The following is a 22758-nucleotide window of genomic DNA, read 5'->3' on the forward strand; positions in this document are numbered from 1 at the left end:
TCTTATAAGGAGTTCATAACTTATACCTTTTTCTTTTATATACAAGGAACATTATGGAGGAGTGAGAATTTATAGCATTTATCTGGCAAACTAATTGGACTTTTATTTATATTTTTATTTTATTTCTTTTCATCCTTTTTTTTTTTCAACCCCCGTTTGTGGATCCCCTTTTAAAAAAAGACTCTTTGGTGTATTTTTTAGGGTGTGGGATCTTTTTTACACTATTGTTTAGAGAAGAGGGGTTTATTGTTTTTTTGTTTTAATATCTAAACATGCAAAATGACTTGAGGCTATGTAGCATTTGAAGAACTGTAGTAAAACAAATATAACAGACACATACCTTGTAGAGATTGCAAAGCTTAATATTTGCATTCAATTCACTGTGAAACTTCTCTTCCATACTTGCATGCTGCTCTTTTGCCTATAGTGGGAAGAACACACAACACAAAACTTATATTAGGCAGAGGGTTAGTAAATAATAATAAAAGTGTATTTGCCCCCAGTTATATAAAGTAAAATTTTCCAGATAAACTGCCTAGAAATCAAGATGGCATACCACTAGCTTTTTTTTTTTCTTAACCGTAAAGCCTAAATGTTCGTCAAATATCAATATCATGCATTAAACTTTAAAGCAGATGAATCAGAAACACATTTTGAGCATGTCATAATATAATCATTAAGACTGACAGGGTCACTTACTAAAGGGAGAATTAAACGTGGATGTAACATTTTTGCCCACAATAGCCAAAATGGAATCAAAGCGGGCTTAAAGGACCACTCTAGTGCCAGGAAAGCATACTCGTTTTCCTGGCACTAGAGTGCCCTGAGGGTGCCCCCACCCTCAGGGACCCCCTCCCGCCCGGCTCTGGAAAGGAGAAAGGGGTAAAAACTTACCTTTTTCCGGCGCTGGGCGGAGAGATCTCCTCCTGCTCTCCTCCTCCGATCCTCCTCTTCTCCTCCCCGTCGGCTGAATGCGCACGCGCGGCAAGAGCTGCGCGCGCATTCAGCCGGTCACATAGGAAAGCATTCACAATGCTTTCCTATGGACGCTGGCGTGCTCTCACTGTGAAAATCACAGTGAGAAGCACGCAAGCGCCTCTAGCGGCTGTCAATGAGACAGCCACTAGAGGACATAGGTGGAAGGCTTAACCCATTCATAAACATAGCAGTTTCTCTGAAACTGCTATGTTTCTGAAAAAATGGGTTAACCCTAGAAGGACCTGGCACCCAGACCACTTCATTAAGCTGAAGTGGTCTGGGTGCCTAGAGTGGTCCTTTAAAAGAATTTTAAGTTTAGCTATTTTGACTTTAAAGGAACACTATAGTCACCAGAACAACCACAGCTTATTGCATTTGTTCTGGTGAGTAGAATCATTACCTTCAGGCTTTTTGCTGTAAACACTGTTTTCAGAGAAAACAGTAATTTTACTTACCATAAATTCCTTTTTTCTTAGTATAGTGGCAGTACTTACAAGTGGGATGTTCCTTCCGGGTTTGCACAAGAAGCTCCCCCTTCTTTGAAGATAATTGTTGTGCTCCGCCTGCTGCCTCCATATAACCTGTGAGCCAGCGTACAACTCCAGTAATACAAAAGAACCAAACGGAGACTGAATAATGCAAAAGTTATTTAATTCATATAAAAGTGGGGAAAGCCAGTACTGCCACTATACTAAGAAAAAAGGAATTTATGGTAAGTAAGATTACTGTTTTTCCCTCTCGTATAGTGGCAGTACTTACAAGTGGGATATAGCAAGATCCCTGCAAACAAAAAAAAAAAAAAAGGGTGGGGACTCAGAAGGCCACTGACTGTAGCACCTTACGCCCAAAAGCAGCTTCAGAGGATGGGAATATGTCCAGCCTATAATGTTTAATAAAGGTATGCAAGGAAGACCAAGTAGCCGCTTTGCAGATATCTTCAGGTGAGGCAGCTGCTCTTTCAGCCCAGGAGGTTGCCATAGCCCTAGTGGAATGAGCCTTTAATGCAAATTTAAGTGGAATCCCTTTGGATTGATAAGCTAATCTGATGGTATTGGTCAGCCATCTGGCAAAAGAGGTTCTGGAGACAGCACAACCCTTGTTAGTGCCTTGAAAGGAGACAAAGATGGTCTGAGGTCCTAAACCCCTTAGTCTTCTGAAGGTAGATCTTCAGGGCTCTTCTAACATCAAGGAGATGCCACTTTCTTTCAAGATCCGATGCAGGAGACTGGCAAAAAGTAGGCATAATAATAATAATAAAGTTGGTTCATGGAAGCATTTTAAATAACCTTATGCAAAAAAAGGCCCGGGGGTGCAGGACTACTTTATCTTGATGAAAAACTGAACTCAGGAGAGGAAGATAGAGCCCGGATCTCACCTATCCTCCTAGCCGAGGTGATAGCCACCAGGAATGCAGTCTTGAAGGCAAGCTATTTAATGGGAACCTCCAGTAATGGTTCAAACGGTGGTTCACAACGGGCTTGAAGCACCAATGACAAATCCCTGGTAGGGAAAAGGACTAACTTGGGAGGTCTCTTCAGCCATATGGACTTAAACCTTCGGATAAGCAAATCTGAGGCAATGTCACAATTTAGGAAGAGACTTTGAGCTGAAATTTGTCCCTCGAGAGTGGAGACCCCTAGGCCGGCCTCAAACCCATGCTGCAAAAAAGAAAGAATTTCCGGGACTGATGCTTTCCCCTTGTGACCTTCAAGTCTATATCTGGCCTGCCGAAGCAGGTAACCAACTCCAAGAAAACCTGGTTTGATAGTGACCAGTCTGCCTGAGACCAATGACTCCTGTTGAGGTCGTCTGCAATAACGTTTAGCGACCCTCTGATATGGGTAGCTGCGATTGCGAGAAGTTTTGCTTGGGCCCAAGACATGATGCGATAGAGATCTTGTAGAGCTTTCACCCTTGTGCCTCCTTGGCGATTTAAATAAGCCACTGTAGTGGTGTCGTCTGACTGAATCCTCACTGCCTGATTGGTGATGACTGAACTGAAGGATTTTAGTTCCTTCCATACCGCTTTCAACTGCCTGAAGTTTGAGGAAGCGTTTGCCTCTTCCCTGTTCCAAAGACATTGATGGAACCGAGAACCTAGATGGGCGCCCCAACCAGTCTGGGAAGCATATGTGGTTATCATAATCCACTGTTTTTGTGCAACGAGAGGCCTTTTGAAATGTTGCTTCTTTCTTTCCACCAGTTCAGTTTTTTCACCACTTCGGATAGGTGAAAGGCAGAGTCTAGATCCTCCTGTCTTCGTGACCATTGTGAAAGAATGTCCCATTGCAAAGGTTTTGATTCTGCCTTTGCCCAAGCCACTGCCGGGATTGCAGAAGTGAGGAGGCCCAGTAACCTAATAGCATCCCTGATGGAGCTTGGGTTTTTCTGCAGACTTGACACAGCTGATAAACTAAGAATCTCATCCGAAGTATCCAAAAGAAATTCGTTAGATAATTTCAGGAGGAACATCAGCTGGGCAGGGTCGGTATCGGACTTTCCCATAAGAGACTCTTCCAGGGCTTGTAGCCAAACGCTCTGTGCCCTGAGAACCGCTGAACCTGCTATTTCGGCTCTGCACTGATAGCCTGCGGCTTGGAAGATTCTTCTACACAAGGTTTCAGCTTGTTTGTCCATTGGGTCTTCAAGACTTCGCCAATGGGAAGTGGTCTTCTTTGACAGCTGGGCTATCTGAATATCTACTTTGGGAAGATGCTCCCATTTCTATTCAGACTGTAGTTTGAAAAGAAGTTTAAAATGTTTTGAGATGGGGCGGGGCCGGACCACCAGGCTGAACGGACGCACAATGGAGTAGCTCCTGCAAAAACCTCCAGTTTTAGTCCCAAATAAACGGCATCACGCATACCTGACAACTGGCTGCCGAGCACCGGTGCAAGAGGCCACCCTGGTCCCAAGGAGAGGCTTGCTGAGCAGTTTTAGTCCCTCGGAGGGGCGATCCAATTCACACGATGCAGACCGCTCGGGCGGTGAGTGAGGTGGACGACCGCTGCCTGGCTATCCTGCCCACCAGTGGTAAGGCAGCAACCCAGGGTTAGGCGGGTCCGGCTCAGTTCCCCTCTGGGCCGGCGGGGGTGAACCCGGTCCCCACCATGAGACCCATCGGAACACCACAATGCCGGCGCTTGGAGCTGAGGCAGAGAAAGCCGTTTGGCAAGTGATCCTGTTAACAGCCGAGCGTACTCCCCTATCCTGCGGCCACACTAACAGATCGCCGAACCAGTCAGAGCGGGAATTGACAGAGTGGGTGCTAAGACCCCATGAGCAGAGCAACAAAAACAAAAAAGGAACGGTCACTGCATACTGCACGGACTGATCTTTCACAGCAGACGGGATGCCTGGGATCTCTCACCAGCCCAAGACAAACACCTGACAGACCAGCCAACAAGGGAATATCAGTAGTGCAGCAGACTCCTAAGCTTCTTGCACCAAAGAAACCATCCTCACTGAATAAAGACTGGTCTCCTGACAGGCAAACACAGATCCTTCGCCTGGCCGACATGGAACCCACCTGGGGCGGACATTTTACAGTCTAATCATAATGGTTAAGGCTGCATTAGAGTTTAATATAGCCACTCATGCTCCAGCTCAGCATAACCTGTAACCTCTCTCTCAAAGCTTAGGCAGCTAAGAAAGAGGTCTACCCATTATCTCATTATTGTAATCAGCCTAAGAAGAGCTCGATAACCAGCATGCAAAACTTTATCATTAGCAGTTATAAACCACTTGAATGGTAATGTTGTATTTAGCAGGATAAATTATGCACACTCATTTACTGCAGTCACTAGTATGTAACTGATGATAGCTCAGACAGTCAGTAAACTCACTAACGACAATCTACTTATGTGTGTATGTATAGTCTAATTAATCTAGATGAATGCTACTCTAGTACTCCTAGCGTGACATTTTATAAAATTAAACGTGTTGACAACTCCATCATGATATTGTATACCAATGTGAAGCTTGTACTCGCTGTCGTGGCGCTACAGGTCTGTTTGTAAAAGTATGCACAAGAAAAATAAAGAATTAATAAAATGTTTTGAGATAAATGCTTGTCTTTCAGGATTCTTCCAGTCTCTATGAAGGAGATCCATTATCTTAGGGGGCATCAGGAAACCTTTAACCTTACCCTTGGTAGGTTCTGGTCCTCGTACAGCTGTCGTCACTTCTTTAATAAATGTAAGCTCTTCTGGTGGAAAACCCTCTTCCACACTTGAAGCTAGGCTGGAAATATCAGAAGGTGATGATAAAGAGCATTCTCCTGAAGAAATATCAGACAGAGAAGGAGATCTATTTTTCCTACGTTTCTTAGGCTGTTTCTCCTGAATAGCCGGTTCTCTCTTTACAGCATCTTTAAAAGATTCAAATGTCTGGGAAAGATTTTCCTGAAACCAGCCCAGGAAGGATGACAGTCTGCTTGGCTTTTTCTAGCAATTCCGTAGAGCACTGATTGCATGTCTTTTTGCGACATCCATCAGGTAGAGTCAAAGCACATCAGTAAATAGGAGCATGCAATAGTGATAGGTGTCAAAAAGAGTTTTAAGAGTTAAATCTCACCTCAAACCACCTAAGAACCATGTAGGAGGGCTGGTGACACAGGGAACCAGGACTGTACACCCACCCTTGGTGTCAAAAAGGTCCTGCACAGCTTTATATGCCACAAAATTTTGAATTTGGTGCCAAAAACGCGAACACTGTTTTGCGCATGCGCAGCAGCGCAATTCGGCGCTTGGTGGAACGCAACGCCTCCCGGGCGTGCGTTCCACCGCTGTGCGAATGCGTATTGCTCGATGGTGGGAGGTCCGTCCAGCAACGCCCAGAGACGCTGACCGCACCATTCTCCACCTGGACTGTGGGGAACCTGTCCGTCCCGTTGTAGGGACAAGAAGAACTGGAGTTGTACGATGGCTCACAGGTTATATGGAGGCAGCAGGCGGAGCACAACAATTATCTTCAAAGAAGGGGGAGCTTCTTGTCCAAACCCGGAAGGAACATCCCACTTGTAAGTACTGCCACTATACGAGAGGAAAAATGCAGTGTTTACATTACAGCCTAGTGACAACTTCACTGACCACTCCTCAGATGGCTGCTTCCTATCTCAGTCTTGCCTAGTTTGAATCACATCATTCAGTATCTCCTCCCTCTGCATGCAGACACTGAACTTTCCGCAGAGAGGCATTTATTCAATTCATCTCTCTGAGGAGATAATTGGCCACGACTGTTTGGCTTGTGCTGGCTCTGTCCCTGATCTGCGTCCTTCACCTTCTCAGCCAATCCTATGGTCAAGCATTGTGATTGGCTCAGAACAACACTTCTGATGATGTTAGCAGGCAGCTTGCAGTGAGGCAAACATGGACAAAATCAGCAGCTTCAGGCTTGAATACAAGTAAGATTTTACTATATTTAGGGAGGCTAAGAGGGTGCCAGGGGGACTAGATGGTGGTTTTAACACTAAAAGGTCAGAATATATATTTGTGTTCCTGACCCTATAGTACTCCTTTGAAAATTTGGAATTCACTTTGAACTCTCACATTTGTAAATTAAAGGAACACTATAGTCACCTAAACAACTTTAGCGTATAGATCATGCCTCTCAGGTTTCACTGCTCAATTCACTGCCATTTAGGAGTTCAATCACTTTGTTTCTGTTCATGCAGCCTTTGCCACACCTCCCCTGGCTATGATTGACACAGCCTGCATGAAAAAACTGGTTTCACTTTTAAATCAGATATAAATTTACCTTAAAATTTTTTATTTCTTTATCTGTAAATTGAACTTTAATCACATACAGGAGGCTCTTGCACGGTCTAGCAAACTATTAACATAGCAAGGGATAAGAAAATATATCCTTCCTTAAAATCTAAAGTTTAAATTAAACGGATTATTCTTTACAGGAAGTGTTTAGGAAGACTGCAAGTCACATGCAGGGAGGTGTGACTAGGGTTCATAAACACAGTGATTTAACTCCTAAATGGCAGAGAACTGATCAGTGAGACTGCAGGGACATGACCTATACACCAAAACTGTTTCATTAAGCTAAAGTTGTTTTGGTGACTATAGTGTCCCTTTAACTCTTAAGCCAAAAATCAATTGACACTCAGATGCAGCCAAAAGATACAAGACAAAAGCTCATCTGCATATGATATAAGAAATAAAGTCTCAGAAGTGAGTGACCCATTACCAACTCCTATACCTGCAATCAATCCCATTTGTGGTTACTTGGATTAATGTTGTCTGGCCTTTATAATATGTTTTACAATGAAGTGATTTATATTAATATAAAAAAAAAAAACAAAAAAAAAAACATTCCTATAGACACTCTAAAGTAGCACAAAATGTTCTGGAACATTGTATGACATTGGTCTAGCACTGTATTAAACATGTAGAGTAGAAGTTACAATAAAACTACAACACAATGGCAAAATTAAAAGAAATAAAATAGCATTGGAAGTTACTTGCCTCCTTTAACTTAAACATCAGTTCTTCAGCTTGTTTTTGTAAGTTTTCATTTGACGTCTTGAGGCTTTTAGTTTGTTCCTCCAGTCTGGTGACCTGATAAGATGGCCAGGGGATAACGAGTTAAGGGGGACAACAACGACAACTAGCAGGCAATCATTCCAAGAGACAATGGAATATTAAAAACCCTAAAGTGTATGAACAGAATAGTTTAAAACCATTTAAAAAACAAAACAGAGTCTTAGCATGTCTTAGCAGCTCCTGCTCACCAGAACAAACAAAGCAGAATATCGCGACTAAAACAGCGGCTACCCAATACAGCAAGGTCACCAACCGAGAGGGAACATTGAGGTGAACAAAATTACACCACTTAAGCGACAGTTCAAGCAATACTCACCCATCACCCTGGTGAGGCCTACAAGCAAGGCAGGCGCAGGAGAGACGGCTGCTCCCCTGCTGCCACAACAAGGCCAACAAAATGGTGGATGCTTCCCACGCTACTGACCCACGGCGCTGGAAACGGAGCGCATGTTAAATAAAATCTTCGCCTCCTTTTGGGAGAAACTGAAGGCCCGCATGCAACCTCCGGTGCCGGAGAATCTGCCCACAGAACCTACATCAGGCAGTCAAGCAGAGGGTAGCACCAACCCAGTCTAAAAATAAACCCGCAAGAGGCAAGCAGCAACAAGGAACCATCTCAGGGTCATGCTTCTGGAGCCCCACAGAGTGCAGCAGCAGACCAGGGGTGGCACCCAGAGACCCGTGAAAACCCAGGAGATGGCGCCCAAGACTACCTCACCTGCGAGCGGAGATGCGACACAAGCTCCGGAGGGGCAAAGCGGGCTCAAACAAGCTGGAGAAACTGCGGGACGCAAGGCCCATGAAGCGACAGCCACAGGCGTATCCTCCGTGGCAACCCACGATCGGTCCGGGAGACAGGACACGCAACCACAAGACTCAATATGTCCCACCAAGATCATGTCCACACGGCACAAGGTCCATACGCACCTCAACCCATGGGCTACCAAGCTGGATGCCTCAACCTGCACAGTGTGGATACACGCAGCCCCTGCAAGGCAACGGCTGACTTGAGAATCAAGCCGGGGACTCTAAGATAGGCAAGGTGCCTATTACCTCTAAGTACTTTAGTTGAACATTCACATACGTTTAGCCTCTGCTATAGAGACAGTCCTAACCTACCTTAATTACTTGGGGGGACGAGTGGCGGGTCTTATTTTATGTTTATCTTATGTTTAGTTATTTGACAGAATGCTAAATCGCTCATATGGTTTGCATGCTTGCAGATCGTCTGCTATATCTACAATTACTAACTTACTAAAAATGCTCAGCTCACTCCAGCCATAACACTGTAAAATTGTGTTGATCATGTTTGCGCTTGTTAAAGATGAAAGGTAAAAAAGGTATTGGGTCAAGACCGCTATTCCCGCAATGTCTTAGATAAACCATAGTTAATTATCTGGTTAACAGTATCTAATGTGAAAAAAATTGTAGGAACACGGCTTAATCTAGTACGCTAGTCTCGCATATGGTTGCAGATGGTTTCTTACTGCATAGACAGCTCGGACTAACCGGTCTCCTACTCTACATAAACTTTAAAATATGCAATCAGTATGTAATGCTGGCCATCTAGCATAGTATGTTTCTTGCATTCTCATATCTCCCCTCACAACTATCCAAGTTTAAAAACAGTCTTCACGTCACTATATATAAAAAACGTGCATTGTATTCCCTTGTTGTGCCTTACATTGATGTTTATTACTGTATCGCGGGTACATGCTGTTGGGGCATGGCACACACATTTGCAACTGTTATTTTTCCTTCTGCACTCAAAAATAAAGAATTTATAAAAAACCAAAACAAAAACAACTCAAAAGGATATGCACAAAAAATTAAATGTGCAATAAAAAAAAACACAAAAAAAAGAGTTAAGCAGTATTTTGAAAATCAGGAAATTGAGAAACTCTAGCATTGCTTTTTAAATTTGTTAATAACAAAACAAAAATAAATAATAAAATTCACTGATTTATAGGTGGTCTCAAAAATGAGCATAATGAAACATGTGTCCATCACAAAAGGTTTTCCCATTCCCTACACCCCTGCTCAACAATGCCGTTTAATAGGGTTATATAACCGGTCATTTTTGTTTAATAAAATGTGGGTAAACACCTCCCCTGAAAAAATGAAGAAAAGAAAACAAAGTTAAAGCTGGTGTAGGTTCATGTACACTAATAAGTCATCAACTCAATTCCCCTTTTAGAAGCCTCAATTTAATATAGCTAGAATGTACACCCTAAACTTGAGAATTGCAAAAAAGCTTTTTAGCTGAATCCACAAATGTTACAGGATTGGAGAGCGAGAGTTAATTATGTGGCCGCTGACCACATGGCAGAGTCTATCAGGGTCAACTGAGTAGACATTTGCCTACCAGCCTCAGGTGTGTGTGTGTGTCTACTAATAACCGTGACCATTCAGCAGTACAAGTCATTTGTTGTGGAGGGGTGGACAATATGTATTAATATTAACAAAGCACCCACCTGCTACCAATAGGGGAGTGAGGATGCCACGAAGCCCATCACATTTAATAATGAGTGGGGCCTAGGTTAGGGGAAGATACTAGGATGGGTTCCATTCCCTATTTATTTAATGCCCAACCCCCATTACTTAATGTTCAGTCCCTTCTACATGTTTACCTTGGCAATAAGGAAAGAAGAAAAATAAAAAGTAAATAACCCCACAAAACCACACTAGATTTACCTCATCTTTTTTGTTTTCCAGATTTCCTTTAAGTTCCAGAATTTCATTTCCCTTCTCTCTGTGAATAGCCAACAGCTCATCAGTTTTGGATTGCAATTCCTTATTTAACCAGGTATTCTGACTTTGTAAAAGCTCTCTCTCTTGTTCTAAACGCTTCTCACGGAACTATTGGGAGAGCAACAACAAAAAATAAATAAAATAAAACAACAGCAACACACTATAACAAATATTTCAGTAAAGTAAACAAATACTTCAAGCTTCAGGTGCTGTAAACCAAACTCAAGAAAGCAGTGAGTAATGGACACAGCAAGGACTGGGAGTTGTAATTCAATTACCAACTTTCCAAAGAACGCAAGACCTTGTTTAATTTTAAAAATACTATTTTTAAGGGAAAGAAAGAATTCCCCACCCAAAACAAAAACCATAATTCAACATAATTCACTAATATCTCACAAACTGGTCTCTAAACAAAATCAACTCACTTTTACAGAGCCTTCGGAGGACTGTAACTCATCCAGCTTCAACTGCATCTCCAACTTTGCTACATTAGCTTCCTTAAGTTTTTCATTGAGACGCTTTATATCATCTAGAATAAAGTCAAAAAAGTTTTATTACTGTAGTAAAAGGTGTACCGACTGATGGCCATTGAGTGATATCAATGCCCATTTGCTAGCTGGCATATTCACTTTAACACAGTTAACATAACTTTAATTCTTTCCAACTATACGATTTCCATACCATTTAAATGTTCCAGTTCTTGAGCTCTTCGTTCATTTGTCCGAACCAAATCTCGATTGTCTGCTTCAACAGATTCTTTAGCCCTTGTCAATTGACTCTGGAGTGTGGGGGAGAAAGTTATGCAGGGATTACGTACAGAGGAACAACTGAAAATATAACAATTAATGAAAGTATATCCAACTAATAGGACCACTGACAGACAGTTGACTAATCACTAGTCATTAAAAGGAATATTTACCATCCCGCACAATAAATGGAGATAACAGCTAGCTGAAAATTGGTACAAAATGCAGTAACTGTATACAAATATAAATATATTTATCGCCCATCTGAAAACTTAAGTGATTCAGAAAAAGAGTGGTCCCATCCAAATGATAGGCTAGAGAAACAGAATGGAAGGGAGTACTTAAAAGAAAAAACACTTAGTTATGGCATAATTGTTGAAAAGCCAAGAGCTACTCTATCACACTCTGATCTACATAATGTTGTTTATTTTTGGTATGCAAAGTAAATGAGTGGAACGGGATCTATTCTGCATTCCACAGAATTTTTTTATAAAAAAGGTTTTATAGATTTATACAAGAATGCCTTTATAATTACCTGCAAAGCAATATGTCGATCATTTGAAGACTCTAGGTCTCGAAGCTTTTCATTCAATTCTTTTTGATCGTCAACTTAAGAAAAACAAATATTGCATGAACTATATATTCTAAACCAAGCAACTGCAGAGAAAAAAAAACAAAAACAAAAAAAACCACGCCTATTCGTTGGAAAAATGCATCCTTATTACAGAGTGCAAAATATGAACGGATATAACATAGCTTAAGTGTCGGGTTAAAAGAACACTAAGCACCATTACAGAATCCTGGAGTGATAACTGTGCCAAGAGAGACTTGGTGCTCCCCACTGGAAGGAGACAAACCATTTCCAGATGGTTTGAATTCTTACATGGGATCCACCAGGTCCCTCTCTCTGCCTCCATTCTTAGTAGCTTCAGTTTCTCCTACTGCAGGCAGGAATAGCTTAAAGGGACACTATAGAACTTTAGCTTAATGAAGCAGTTTGTGTCTAGCTCATGCCTCTGCACACTAGATGCTCAGTTCTTTGCCATTTAAGGAATTAAATTACCTTGTTCATAAAGACTTAGGCACACCTCGCTGCAAGTGAGTTACAGTCTTCCTAAACACTTCCTGTAAAGAGAGATCTAATATTTACACTTCCTTTATTACACAGTCTGTTTAATTTAGAATCTCTTATATCCAGCTCTGTTAATAGATCATGAAGGAGCCTCCTGTGTGTAATTAAAACTAATTTTACAGAGTAGTAGATACAAACTTCTAAAGCAAATGAAAACAATTTTCACTCAGGCTGTGTCAGTCATAGGCAGGGAAGGTGAAGCTAGGATTGGATGGACAGGGAAGGAATTAATATATATATATTTTTTAAATAAAAAGTGTTTTAACACCTAAATGGCAGAGAATAGAGATGTGAAACTGCAGGGGCATGATCTTTACACCCATTCTGGTTAATTAAGCGAACATTCAGGGGACCCTGCTGAATATCATCTGTGTGAATCAACCTCCCCCCATCAAAACTACAAACAAAATTTTAACTACAGCACCTTTACATTTCAGATCAGTAGACCCATTTATGTTTAAGATTTATATAGATTATGGAAGTTCATACTTTGTTTATTGTATTTTCCCCTAAGATTATGAAATTCCTGTGACTCCGATACAAGACGCTGTTGACACTGACTCAGTCTCTTTTCAACTTCAAACTGTTGCTGATCTGTGAAGGATATATAACGAAAGAGTATGTTGAAGTTAAACCAGTACATAAAGATTTAAACACATATGCTCTCTCTCTCTCTCTCTATATACACACACACATACACATACACACAGACACAGACAGTATGTGGTTCCCACCCCCAGCTCCCTGTATTATGATGGGATAAGTTGATTATATTATTATAGTATATATACAGGCAGTATGTGGTTCATGCCCCCAGCTCCCTGTATTATGATGGGATAAGTTGATTATATTATTATAGTGTATATACAGGCAGTATGTGGTTCCTGCCCCCAGCTCCCTGTATTATGATGGAATAAGTTGATTATATTATTATAGTATATATATGCAGGCAGGCAGGTTCCCGCCCCCAGCTCCCTGTATTATGATGGGATAAGTTGATTATATATTATTATAGTATATACAGGCAGGCAGTGTGTGTGGTTCCTGCCCCCAGCAATATAATGGGATAAGTTGATTATATATTATTATTATAGTATATACAGGCAAGCAGTGTGTGTGGTTCCCGCCCCCAGCTCCCTGTATTATAATGGGATAAGTTGATTATATTATTATTATAGTATATACAGGCAGGCAGTGTGTGGTTCCCGCCCCCAGCTCCCTGTATTTTAATGGGATAAGTTGATTATATTATTATTATAGTATATACAGGCAGGCAGTGTGTGTGGTTCCCGCCCCCAGCTCCCTGTATTATAAATGGGATAAGTTGATTATATTATTATTATAGTATATACAGGCAGGCAGTGTGTGTGGTTCCCGCCCCCAGCTCCCTGTATTATAATGGGATAAGTTGATTATATTATTATTATAGTATATACAGGCAGGCAGTGTGTGGTTCCCGCCCCCAGCTCCCTGTATTATAATGGGATAAGTTGATTATATTATTATTATTATAGTACAGACAGGCAGGCAGTGTGTGGTGTTCCCGACCCCAGCTCCCTGTATTATAATGGGATAAGTTGATTATATTATTATTATAGTATATACAGGCAGGCAGTGTGTGTGGTTCCCGCCCCGAGCTCCCTGTATTATAATGGGATAAGTTGATTATATTATTATTATAGTATATACAGGCAGGCAGTGTGTGTAGTTCCCGCCCCGAGCTCCCTGTATTATAATGGGATAAGTTGATTATATATTATTATAGTATATACAGGCAGGCAGTATGTGGTTCCCGCCCCCAGCTCCCTGTATTATGATGGGATAAGTTGAATATATTATTAGAGAGTATATACAGGCAGACAGGCAGTGTGTGTGTGTGGTTCCTGCCCCCAGCTCCCTGTATTATAGTGGGATAAATTGATTGTATATTATATTATATTATATACAGGCAGACAGGCAGTGTGTGGTTCCTGCCCCCAGCTCCCTGTATTATAATGGGATAAGTTGATTGTATGTTATTATTATTATTATTATAGTATATACAGGCAGAGTGTGGTTCCTGCCCCCAGCTCCCTGTATTATAATGGGATAAGTTGATTGTATGTTATTATTATTATAGTATATACAGGCAGAGTGTGGTTCCTGCCCCCAGCTCCCTGTATTATAATGGGATAAGTTGATTGTGTATATTATTAATTATTAATATGGTATATACAGGCAGACAGGCAGTGTGTGGTTCCTGCCCCCAGCTCCCTGTATTATAATGGGATAAGTTGATTGTATGTTATTATTATAGTATATACAGGCAGACAGGCAGTGTGTGGTTCCTGCCCCCAGCTTCCTGTATTATAATGGGATAAGTTGATTGTATATTATTATTATAGTATTTACTGGCAGACAGGCAGTGTGTGGTTCCTGCCCCCAGCTCCCTGTATTATAATGGGATAAGTTGATTGTATATTATATTATTATTATATATACAGGCAGACAGGCAGTGTGTGGTTCCTGCCCCCAGCTCCCTGTATTATAATGGGATAAGTTGATTGTATGTTATTATTATTATAGTATATACAGGCAGACAGGCAGTGTGTGGTTCCTGCCCCCAGCTCCCTATATTATAATGGGATAAGTTGATTGTATGTTATTATTATTATTATTATAGTATATACAGGCAGACAGGCAGTGTGTGGTTCCTGCCCCCAGCTTCCTGTATTATAATGGGATAAGTTGATTGTATATTATTATTATTATAGTATATACAGGCAGACAGGCAGTGTGTGGTTCCTGCCCCCAGCTCCCTATATTATAATGGGATACGTTGATTGTATGTTATTATTATTATTATTATTATTATTATAGTATATACAGGCAGACAGGCAGTGTGTGGTTCCTGCCCCCAGCTCCCTATATTATAATGGGATAAGTTGATTGTATGTTATTATTATTATTATAGTATATACAGGCAGACAGGCAGTGTGTGGTTCCTGCCCCCAGCTCCCTGTATTATAATGGGATAAGTTGATTATATTATTATTATTATAGTATATACAGGCAGGCAGTGTGTGTGGTTCCCGCCCCCGGCATGGCGATGCTGCAGGCCCCGGTCATACCGCAGTCCACTCGTAGTTTCTCGCAGCGAGCCTCCAGGCTGTCTATGGCGCTCTGCTGGTCGGTGAAGGCTCTCTCCAGCTTGCTGTGCACGGCCTTGGGCAGCTTGCTGAGCTCAGCCCTCTCCAGCACTTGCTGCAGCATGGCCGCCATCTTTTCGGCCGCTGGAGCTGTAAGGGGACAAGATAACAGTGCGGATCGGAAATACCGCCGACCCGTGTACCAGGGGCTGATGGGAAAACCAGGCTAAGCGCCACTCAAAGTGCGAACCCTGACGTGACGTCTATTTAGAATGGCGGCGGAATTCGCAAAGCACTCCGGGAAATGTAGTGACAACGGCGGAAAGCCAATGTAAGAACACGCAGGGTTTAGAGTACTAAACACAAGAGTTCAGCGCAAGTCACCCAAACCGAGTCACCCCGGGGTATTAAATCAGCAGTTGGAGTCAATCAATTTTTCCAGAGAAACAATAATAGGGGAATGCTGCTCGATAGAAAACAGAAAACGACCGTTGACCAGATTGTTGATGTGTGGACCACAGTCCTGTTTCTTTCTTTAGTGTTTAGAATCCTTCGTCTCTGAATGATGACGTCAACTGCAGCGCTGCTTGTGATTGGTCAAGTCCTTCTATAGTCCACTCAGCAGAGGTGTTGTGCATGGGAGCTGTGAAAGTGAGTTTTGAGCCAGTGTTGTGCCTTATGGATCTCTGTCATAGCAGAATTGTCATTCAATGTGCTGTTCTGATCATGGTTTAATGGCTTGGTATTATTATTATGGTATTATTCCAGCCTTCTTAGTAAAATTCTAATGTTAGAATCTGAATTTATAGCAATGTCTGTGAAAAAGGTTATATATTTAAACCATAAAACTGGTGATGGTTAGAGAATCTAATAATAATAATATACAGAATTGGTGCTTTTTATATGATGTTTAGGTGCTCAACCCAACACATGTTATTGTCTTTTGTATGATCATCATTTAAGACATTACTTTTATATGCACATAGTTCTAAATAGCTCTTGTAAATTGCTTCTACTGGAAAGTGTATAATTCTCACAGCCCTGTCTCCAATATTAGTGCCCAGTAAACATATGGAATGGAACCTTGCATAAAGAACCGTACATAACAAAGTGATTAATGTAATTGAAAGAATGACGTGTGAATAGACCATTTTCTAGAAATAATTCAGTTGTTTTTGTTATACTATTTTATTATCTATTCGAAGGAAAAATTAATAATTGCTCACTATTTATATAAACTTTTCAACTCTGTTTGTTTGTTTAAAAAAATAACAATAAACTAAATGTATAACTAACCACACTTTTGTTTGGCAGACATAATTTATCAGCACTAGAAAGAAAATGGGTAGAAGTTATTATATAGAAGATACAGTTGAGAAATATTTCTCCAAAATCATTCAGCTACAGAAACCATATGTAACTGGACTCATTATAGGCCAAGTAAGTATATGTTTATATACTTGGATCCAATTTGCTTTCATATTAAAAGAGCTCTGTTGACCAAAACCACTTCATATCAATTACGTTGTTATGGTGCATTAAGTGCCCCGGTGCCTACTTACTGTCAGTTTTTAATTCATTTTCCAAAAGTTCAACACTGAAGTGGAGGAATTTACTGTCAAATCGAAACGTTTTAAAGCATTATTTGCCATTGGTGGCCAATGATAGGCGCTGTCAGCTTATTACTGCAGCTCGATTAAACATGTTGAGAAAACTAGACCGTCACCTGGAGGACTCCACTTCAGTGTTCAACTTTTTGAAAAAATGTTTACAATTGAAAGGTAAGAAGGCACTGGGGGACTCCAGGCACCATACAATTTCAATTTTCAATTCAATCTAATCACATTAATATTTATTTATTTATAAAATATTTTACCAGGAAATATACATTGAGAATATACATTTAACAATAAGATAAAAATGCTTATGTATGGGAGTTTTATGCTAAAACATGAGTTAATTTAATTTCAAATATTTATGAATACAGATATTGCAATTTTAGTCTAAATAGTAACTTGCAGTTCTCTTGTCATTTCATCACTTAACTGGTTTTAGTGAATAATCCCCAATGTGTTTTAAGCAAAACAGTGATAGTGTTCAATGAAAATAGTAATTTTGAGATGGTTTATCTTGTTCGCAGTGCTGTGTGCAAAGAGATTATGTTATTCTGGCTGCTCAAACTCCACAAAAAGAGAATAGCGAAGAACCTCCCAAAAAACCTATTCTGTCCAAATTGGATGAAATTGATGATGAATGGGTTTCTGTTCACGCTAGCCAGGTATGGATAACACAACTCTAGTTGGACCTTGCGCAGAAATGAGTCCTTCCGTTGTCCAGTTATTTTGGCATATCTATCCAAGAACAAGTACATTTAAATTTACTTTAAAATCTTAGCATATTTTAAATGGGGTTTTATGAATGCTTGTATGATTTGGCAATTGGGTGAAGTTAAAAGGAACTAAAATATTTTTCTAAGTGTCAGGAAAGAGGATTATTAAAGTGCTAGTAATGCATACATATATAAATTGCTTTTTTAAATAAAATGATAACCTTTATGTAGTTTGCTTGCTTTGTCTTTTACCATAGAAGGAATCCCTAAAAAAAAAACAACAACCCATCAAACTGATATTTTAAATTAAATACTTTATTCTGGTTAGTTCACTGATTACTTCACAGTACAGAGAGATCAACCAGAATGTACAAGGCTATATACAAAACTTACAATTAAAAGTGAGCTTTAATGTGTAGAACAAAATAGCTGAGTTGGAAAAGTTTTCCATTTTGGCTTGATTTTTTTGATTTATTTATTTTTGTCTACAATTGGGAACTGACAATTCTCACGTTAGTGAATAACCCTGTTAAAATTCCAGTGATGCTTAGTGACCAGAATCTACATAAAGGTGAATAATTAACGGAAGCCACATATTTGCTGGAAACATCTTAAAGAAATAAAAGTAAATCAAAGTACCATAAAAATTTTTTTATTTGAAATGTTGCCGGTTCCACACAGGTGGAATAAGTCTCTTTGTCATTTATTTTGGTGTTTCGCTTCCTTATTGTGTTTTATACTGTTTATGAGATAATTGGAAGGAGACCTTAGAGATCTGCACCCAAATTTCGAGTGGAGTGCTGGCCCTCCCTATTTGCCTTGTAGAAGTACCGATTCTTTTAGTACAGTCTGTGATGGTCAGTCTGTCTCACACTAATATTAGATCTCTTGCTGTGTGATTGGTGAGTTCTGTCTGTTACTGGTAATTGTATAGTTCTCTGCAGTCTGTGAACAGTTTATTAATCTGTTAAAACATAATATTTGAAACTAATTTATGTAAAGAGATGCATTACCATTATGGATATTTATTAATTACACATTCGAAAACAGACAAATTCAAGTAACAATGGCGCTAATAAGCGGACCAGAGAAACATTCAAAAAAAGCTTCACATCACACAGTGTATAAACTTAAAATAAAACTCAGTACAATATTAAAAAGGTGCGCTGTGTCTTTAAGACGTGTACGTAGTAAAATATATAAAATCTTTGTATAAATGTTATTTGCTAAAGTGCATATATCTTGAAGTGCAAAAATAAATGTGCACTAGTGCAATAAATAGATAACAATAAAGTGCTTAAATTATTGTGCAAAAGAGCAGTGTAAAGGGCCACACTTTACTTCCACACAATTTACATTGGTATGAGTTGACTCCACATAGAAGGTACGCATGTAAAAAAGGAAAAAAAACATCAACCTCATAGGGCAATATTGCACAGTAAATTTAAAAAGGTATTACAACTTTAAATGGTTAATCATTTTCTGATGAAATTTGTTAGGTGGGCCGCATGCTACCTGGTGGTCTCCTGGTGTTGGGTGTATTTCTCGTGACATCGCCAGATCTTTCAAAGGATTCGCAGAATGCGCTGAGAAAGGCAAGAAGACTCCTTATTCAAACTTTGTAACTTTTCATAGCATAAATGTATATGTCCCCTGCTTGATAGACATATATATGAATCTTGATGCAGACCCTTATTGCTTGCATATATTCGTCTGTTTCTGTTTGTGAACAATGGCAACTGCAACGTTATCCATATACTTGTGTGTAGAATTAAAAGGAATCTATTGCCGCTACTTTACAGACCTTATCAAGCTGTGCCAGGATCTGTGGATTTTAGCTTTAGTGAAATAAATAGGAAGATATTTCAAGAACAAAAATAGTGTTACATAAGTTTATGATAAAATGGTTCAAGTACTAAAAGTCTTAATGTATCACTTGGTCCTGGTAAAGCACATGTGCGACTTGAAAGAATCCTACAAAGATGATTGTAAATTGTAGAAAAGTTATAAGACAATAGAAATTTGTAATCCAATAAAGACATCTGGAAACAAAAAACTTTAAGATATTTGTCTATTTTGACCTTAGTTCATGATTTCGTAAATAAACCTATGAGTTATTTGTAATCTTACTAATTATAATGATGGTATCCATCTCAACAGCTTATTTTTACAGTGGAGAAATCCTCAATGAAGAACAGATTATGGACCTCTGATGACAATGATGTATCTGAGAGGGTAGCTGTTCACATATGCTCTGCAACCAGAAAGTATGTGATCTCATTGTTTTACACATCATACCATTCATTACTCATTGCTTAAAGGGACACTATAGGCACCCAGACCATTTCAGCTCATTGCAGTGGTCTGGAGGCAATGTACCATCTCCTTTAACCCTGCAATAGTAATGAGAAACTGCAACAATTACTATCCAGGGTTAACTCGACCTCTAGTGGCTGTCATACCAGAATCCACTACTGAAATGTGTTTTGCTTTTCTGTTTGAATATGTCCAAGATGAAAGAATTAATAGCTGCTATACAAGAATGTGCACATTGACAAACTATCTTAATTTCAGTATTCTCACCTGCATTTTGTTTGGTTTTCTTTTAAAGAATCACATGTCGCACCTTTGATGTTAAAGATCCCAAGGTAATTTAGAATATTGGTAATAATTTTAAAGAATTATATATTTATATATACACTAAACTACAAGTATGCTGATGTTTGCCGCAGTCAGAAAAGCAATACATTTCTATATTTTCCCTTTCTTTCCAAGAGTACAGCTAAGCCTGCAGATTGGAAATACCAAAACTCAGCATTGTCCTGGCTGACTATAGATTGTAATGTTTGTGTAGATGTGACTATTCCACTTATCTCCTCTTCTCCGTCTTATAAAGAACAACAAAAATCTACAAGGGTGAGTGTCTACATAAAAAGCATTGTAGTGCAATTTAGTGTTTGTCTGCAAAATAGTTTTTTTTTTTTTTTTTTTTATTGATTTTTTTTTTTTTTAGAATGGTCTAAGCACCATAATCACTACATAACTATAACTTTGTTACAAAATCAAAATCTTACAAGATGAGTGTGTCATTAAAAAAGTGACATGGTCGTAATGTATAGAACATATAATAAAATGTCACCTATTCAGGTAGTAGATGAAGTGATAGCCAACATACAAATATATAGTATAAAGCTGCAAGTCTGCTGGTTTACTGAGATGTGCAACCAAAATACACCAACTCATTCTCCGAATGCAATCTGCACTGTCATACGTAGTACTGGGGTGTGAGCAGCATTGTGTGAATGCATAAATCACTCTGCAAAGTAAGGATAGGCTGATTGTCGTTCTGCCAGCTATTAGAACCGATGTTTAGCATTTTACCCAGTTAATCCGTGTCGGCTTTATAATTTACCGATAGTACTGATAAGTCACACATTTCTCCCAGTCAGCATACGCTGTCTTCTGCATCCAGAAACTATAGCTGCCAGTCAATGAAGTGCCATGTCGTTACCTCTCGTCACCTCTTTCTGTGAGTCCCCACCTGCAGAGCTCAGCTGAAGGCAGGGAGGTGAGACAGTGAATAATCTACTGTAATATAGAGCTGGCTGCCTGAGAGTGATAGGAGTGTGATTGCTGTCAGTACTATTTTTATGCATGCAATGTCCAGTTAATAAATCCATTAAACTCACTTTATCTGTTTATTGGGGGGGCTGCAAGTGGGAAGCTTAGAGTTCTTTACCTACAGGCAACTGGCATGTAATTCCAGCCCTGTTATACAGGTTTTCTAGAGAATTTGCAAGTACAATGGACAGATTAAATTGTATTTTTATTCTGTTGCAGACTGGTCTTGCCAAGTGGGCCAAGGAACTTGATGATATAATAATCCTTCTTAATGGACAAGTTAAAGACAAATCTAGCGATCTGCTTGAAGATCAAGTAAGAAAATGACCAATTACACCGATCAAAAGAATATACATCTTTAATAGGTTTACAGAAAAATTGCAGTTGTAGATCAAAACAAAAGTGCTATTTGTTTTCTAATATTTTGACTAAATATTATAGTTACATAGTTAGATAGCTGAAAAGAGACTTGCGTCCATCAAGTTCAGCCTTCCTCACACCTGTTTTTTATAATTATATTATTATTATAAAAAAGATAACTTCAATTAAAAAGTTTTAGATTTTTTAAAAATAACAACATATATATATATATATATATATATATATATATATAAACCAAGAAATTGAGAGCACTCAGTGGATTTTGTAAATCAATAATATATTAAATATAACGCCTACAAATCAACGTTTCGACCGTCTAGCGGTCTTTATCAAGATCTTGATAAAGACCGCTAGACGGTCGAAACGTTGATTTGTAGGCGTTATATTTAATATATTATTGATTTACAAAATCCACTGAGTGCTCTCAATTTCTTGGTTTATATTTTTGCACGGAGAGGCACCTGGTAATTATTGGATGTGACTTATTTGTTTGGGAAGAGTGCCAGAAATTGTTGAAATTTATATATATATATATCTATATCTCAATCAAGCTAACTGCTAAACAGACATGTTTAATCTCATTGTGACTGAGTCTTTTCGAGATTCCGAGTGTTTGTGTTCTTAAATTTCATGTGTTGGAAGCAGGAAAAATAGTCAAGCGAAAAGATCTTAGTGACTTTGACAAGGGCCAAATAGTGATGGCTAGATGACTGGGTCTGAGCATCTTCAAAACTACAATTCTTGTGGGGTGTTCCCAATATGCAGTGGTTAGTACCTACCAAAAGTGGTGCAAGGAAGGACAACCGGTGAACCGGCATCAGGGTCATGGGCCCCCATGGCTCACTGCTGCATATGGGGAATGAAGGCTAGCCTGTCCGGTCTGATCACACAGAAAAGTTCCTGTAGCATGAGTATCAGAACTGAACACAATGGAAAAAGGTTGCCTGGTCTGATGAATCAGGGTATCTTTTAGATAAGGTGGATGGCCTTGTGCTCGTGCATTGTTTATAGGTCCTTAATGGCATATGTGCTATGTGGTTGTTTTTTTCCATTGTAATTTAATGCTTTCTCATGACGGCTCACATGCACATTATATATTTTATTTTAAACTTTATACGATGCCCTTTTATTTTTATTA

At 39.5% G+C, this 22758-nt stretch overlaps 2 protein-coding genes across 2 annotated transcripts in view; one reads left to right on the plus strand and one right to left on the minus strand.

Moving 5' to 3' along the window:
* Nucleotides 1-15544, minus strand: part of TPR (translocated promoter region, nuclear basket protein) — a 73598-nt gene extending 58054 nt beyond the window's left edge. Inside the window, exons 1-8 of the mRNA XM_063426687.1 lie at nucleotides 15272-15544; nucleotides 12651-12755; nucleotides 11565-11638; nucleotides 10965-11061; nucleotides 10709-10812; nucleotides 10227-10391; nucleotides 7455-7547; nucleotides 341-421 (exon numbers count right to left, since the gene is read on the minus strand). Coding sequence (XP_063282757.1) covers nucleotides 341-421; nucleotides 7455-7547; nucleotides 10227-10391; nucleotides 10709-10812; nucleotides 10965-11061; nucleotides 11565-11638; nucleotides 12651-12755; nucleotides 15272-15422 — 870 coding nt within the window. The 5' untranslated portion in view covers nucleotides 15423-15544. The remainder of the gene's footprint in view (nucleotides 1-340; nucleotides 422-7454; nucleotides 7548-10226; nucleotides 10392-10708; nucleotides 10813-10964; nucleotides 11062-11564; nucleotides 11639-12650; nucleotides 12756-15271) is intronic.
* Nucleotides 15545-15880: 336 nt separating this feature from the next.
* Nucleotides 15881-22758, plus strand: part of ODR4 (odr-4 GPCR localization factor homolog) — a 37468-nt gene continuing 30590 nt past the window's right edge. Inside the window, exons 1-8 of the mRNA XM_063426688.1 lie at nucleotides 15881-15940; nucleotides 16604-16729; nucleotides 17430-17567; nucleotides 19118-19213; nucleotides 19779-19885; nucleotides 20230-20266; nucleotides 20394-20534; nucleotides 21459-21554. Coding sequence (XP_063282758.1) covers nucleotides 16631-16729; nucleotides 17430-17567; nucleotides 19118-19213; nucleotides 19779-19885; nucleotides 20230-20266; nucleotides 20394-20534; nucleotides 21459-21554 — 714 coding nt within the window. The 5' untranslated portion in view covers nucleotides 15881-15940; nucleotides 16604-16630. The remainder of the gene's footprint in view (nucleotides 15941-16603; nucleotides 16730-17429; nucleotides 17568-19117; nucleotides 19214-19778; nucleotides 19886-20229; nucleotides 20267-20393; nucleotides 20535-21458; nucleotides 21555-22758) is intronic.

The sequence above is a fragment of the Pelobates fuscus genome, chromosome 7 (genome assembly GCF_036172605.1).
Source record: "Pelobates fuscus isolate aPelFus1 chromosome 7, aPelFus1.pri, whole genome shotgun sequence".
NCBI lineage: Eukaryota > Metazoa > Chordata > Amphibia > Anura > Pelobatidae > Pelobates > Pelobates fuscus.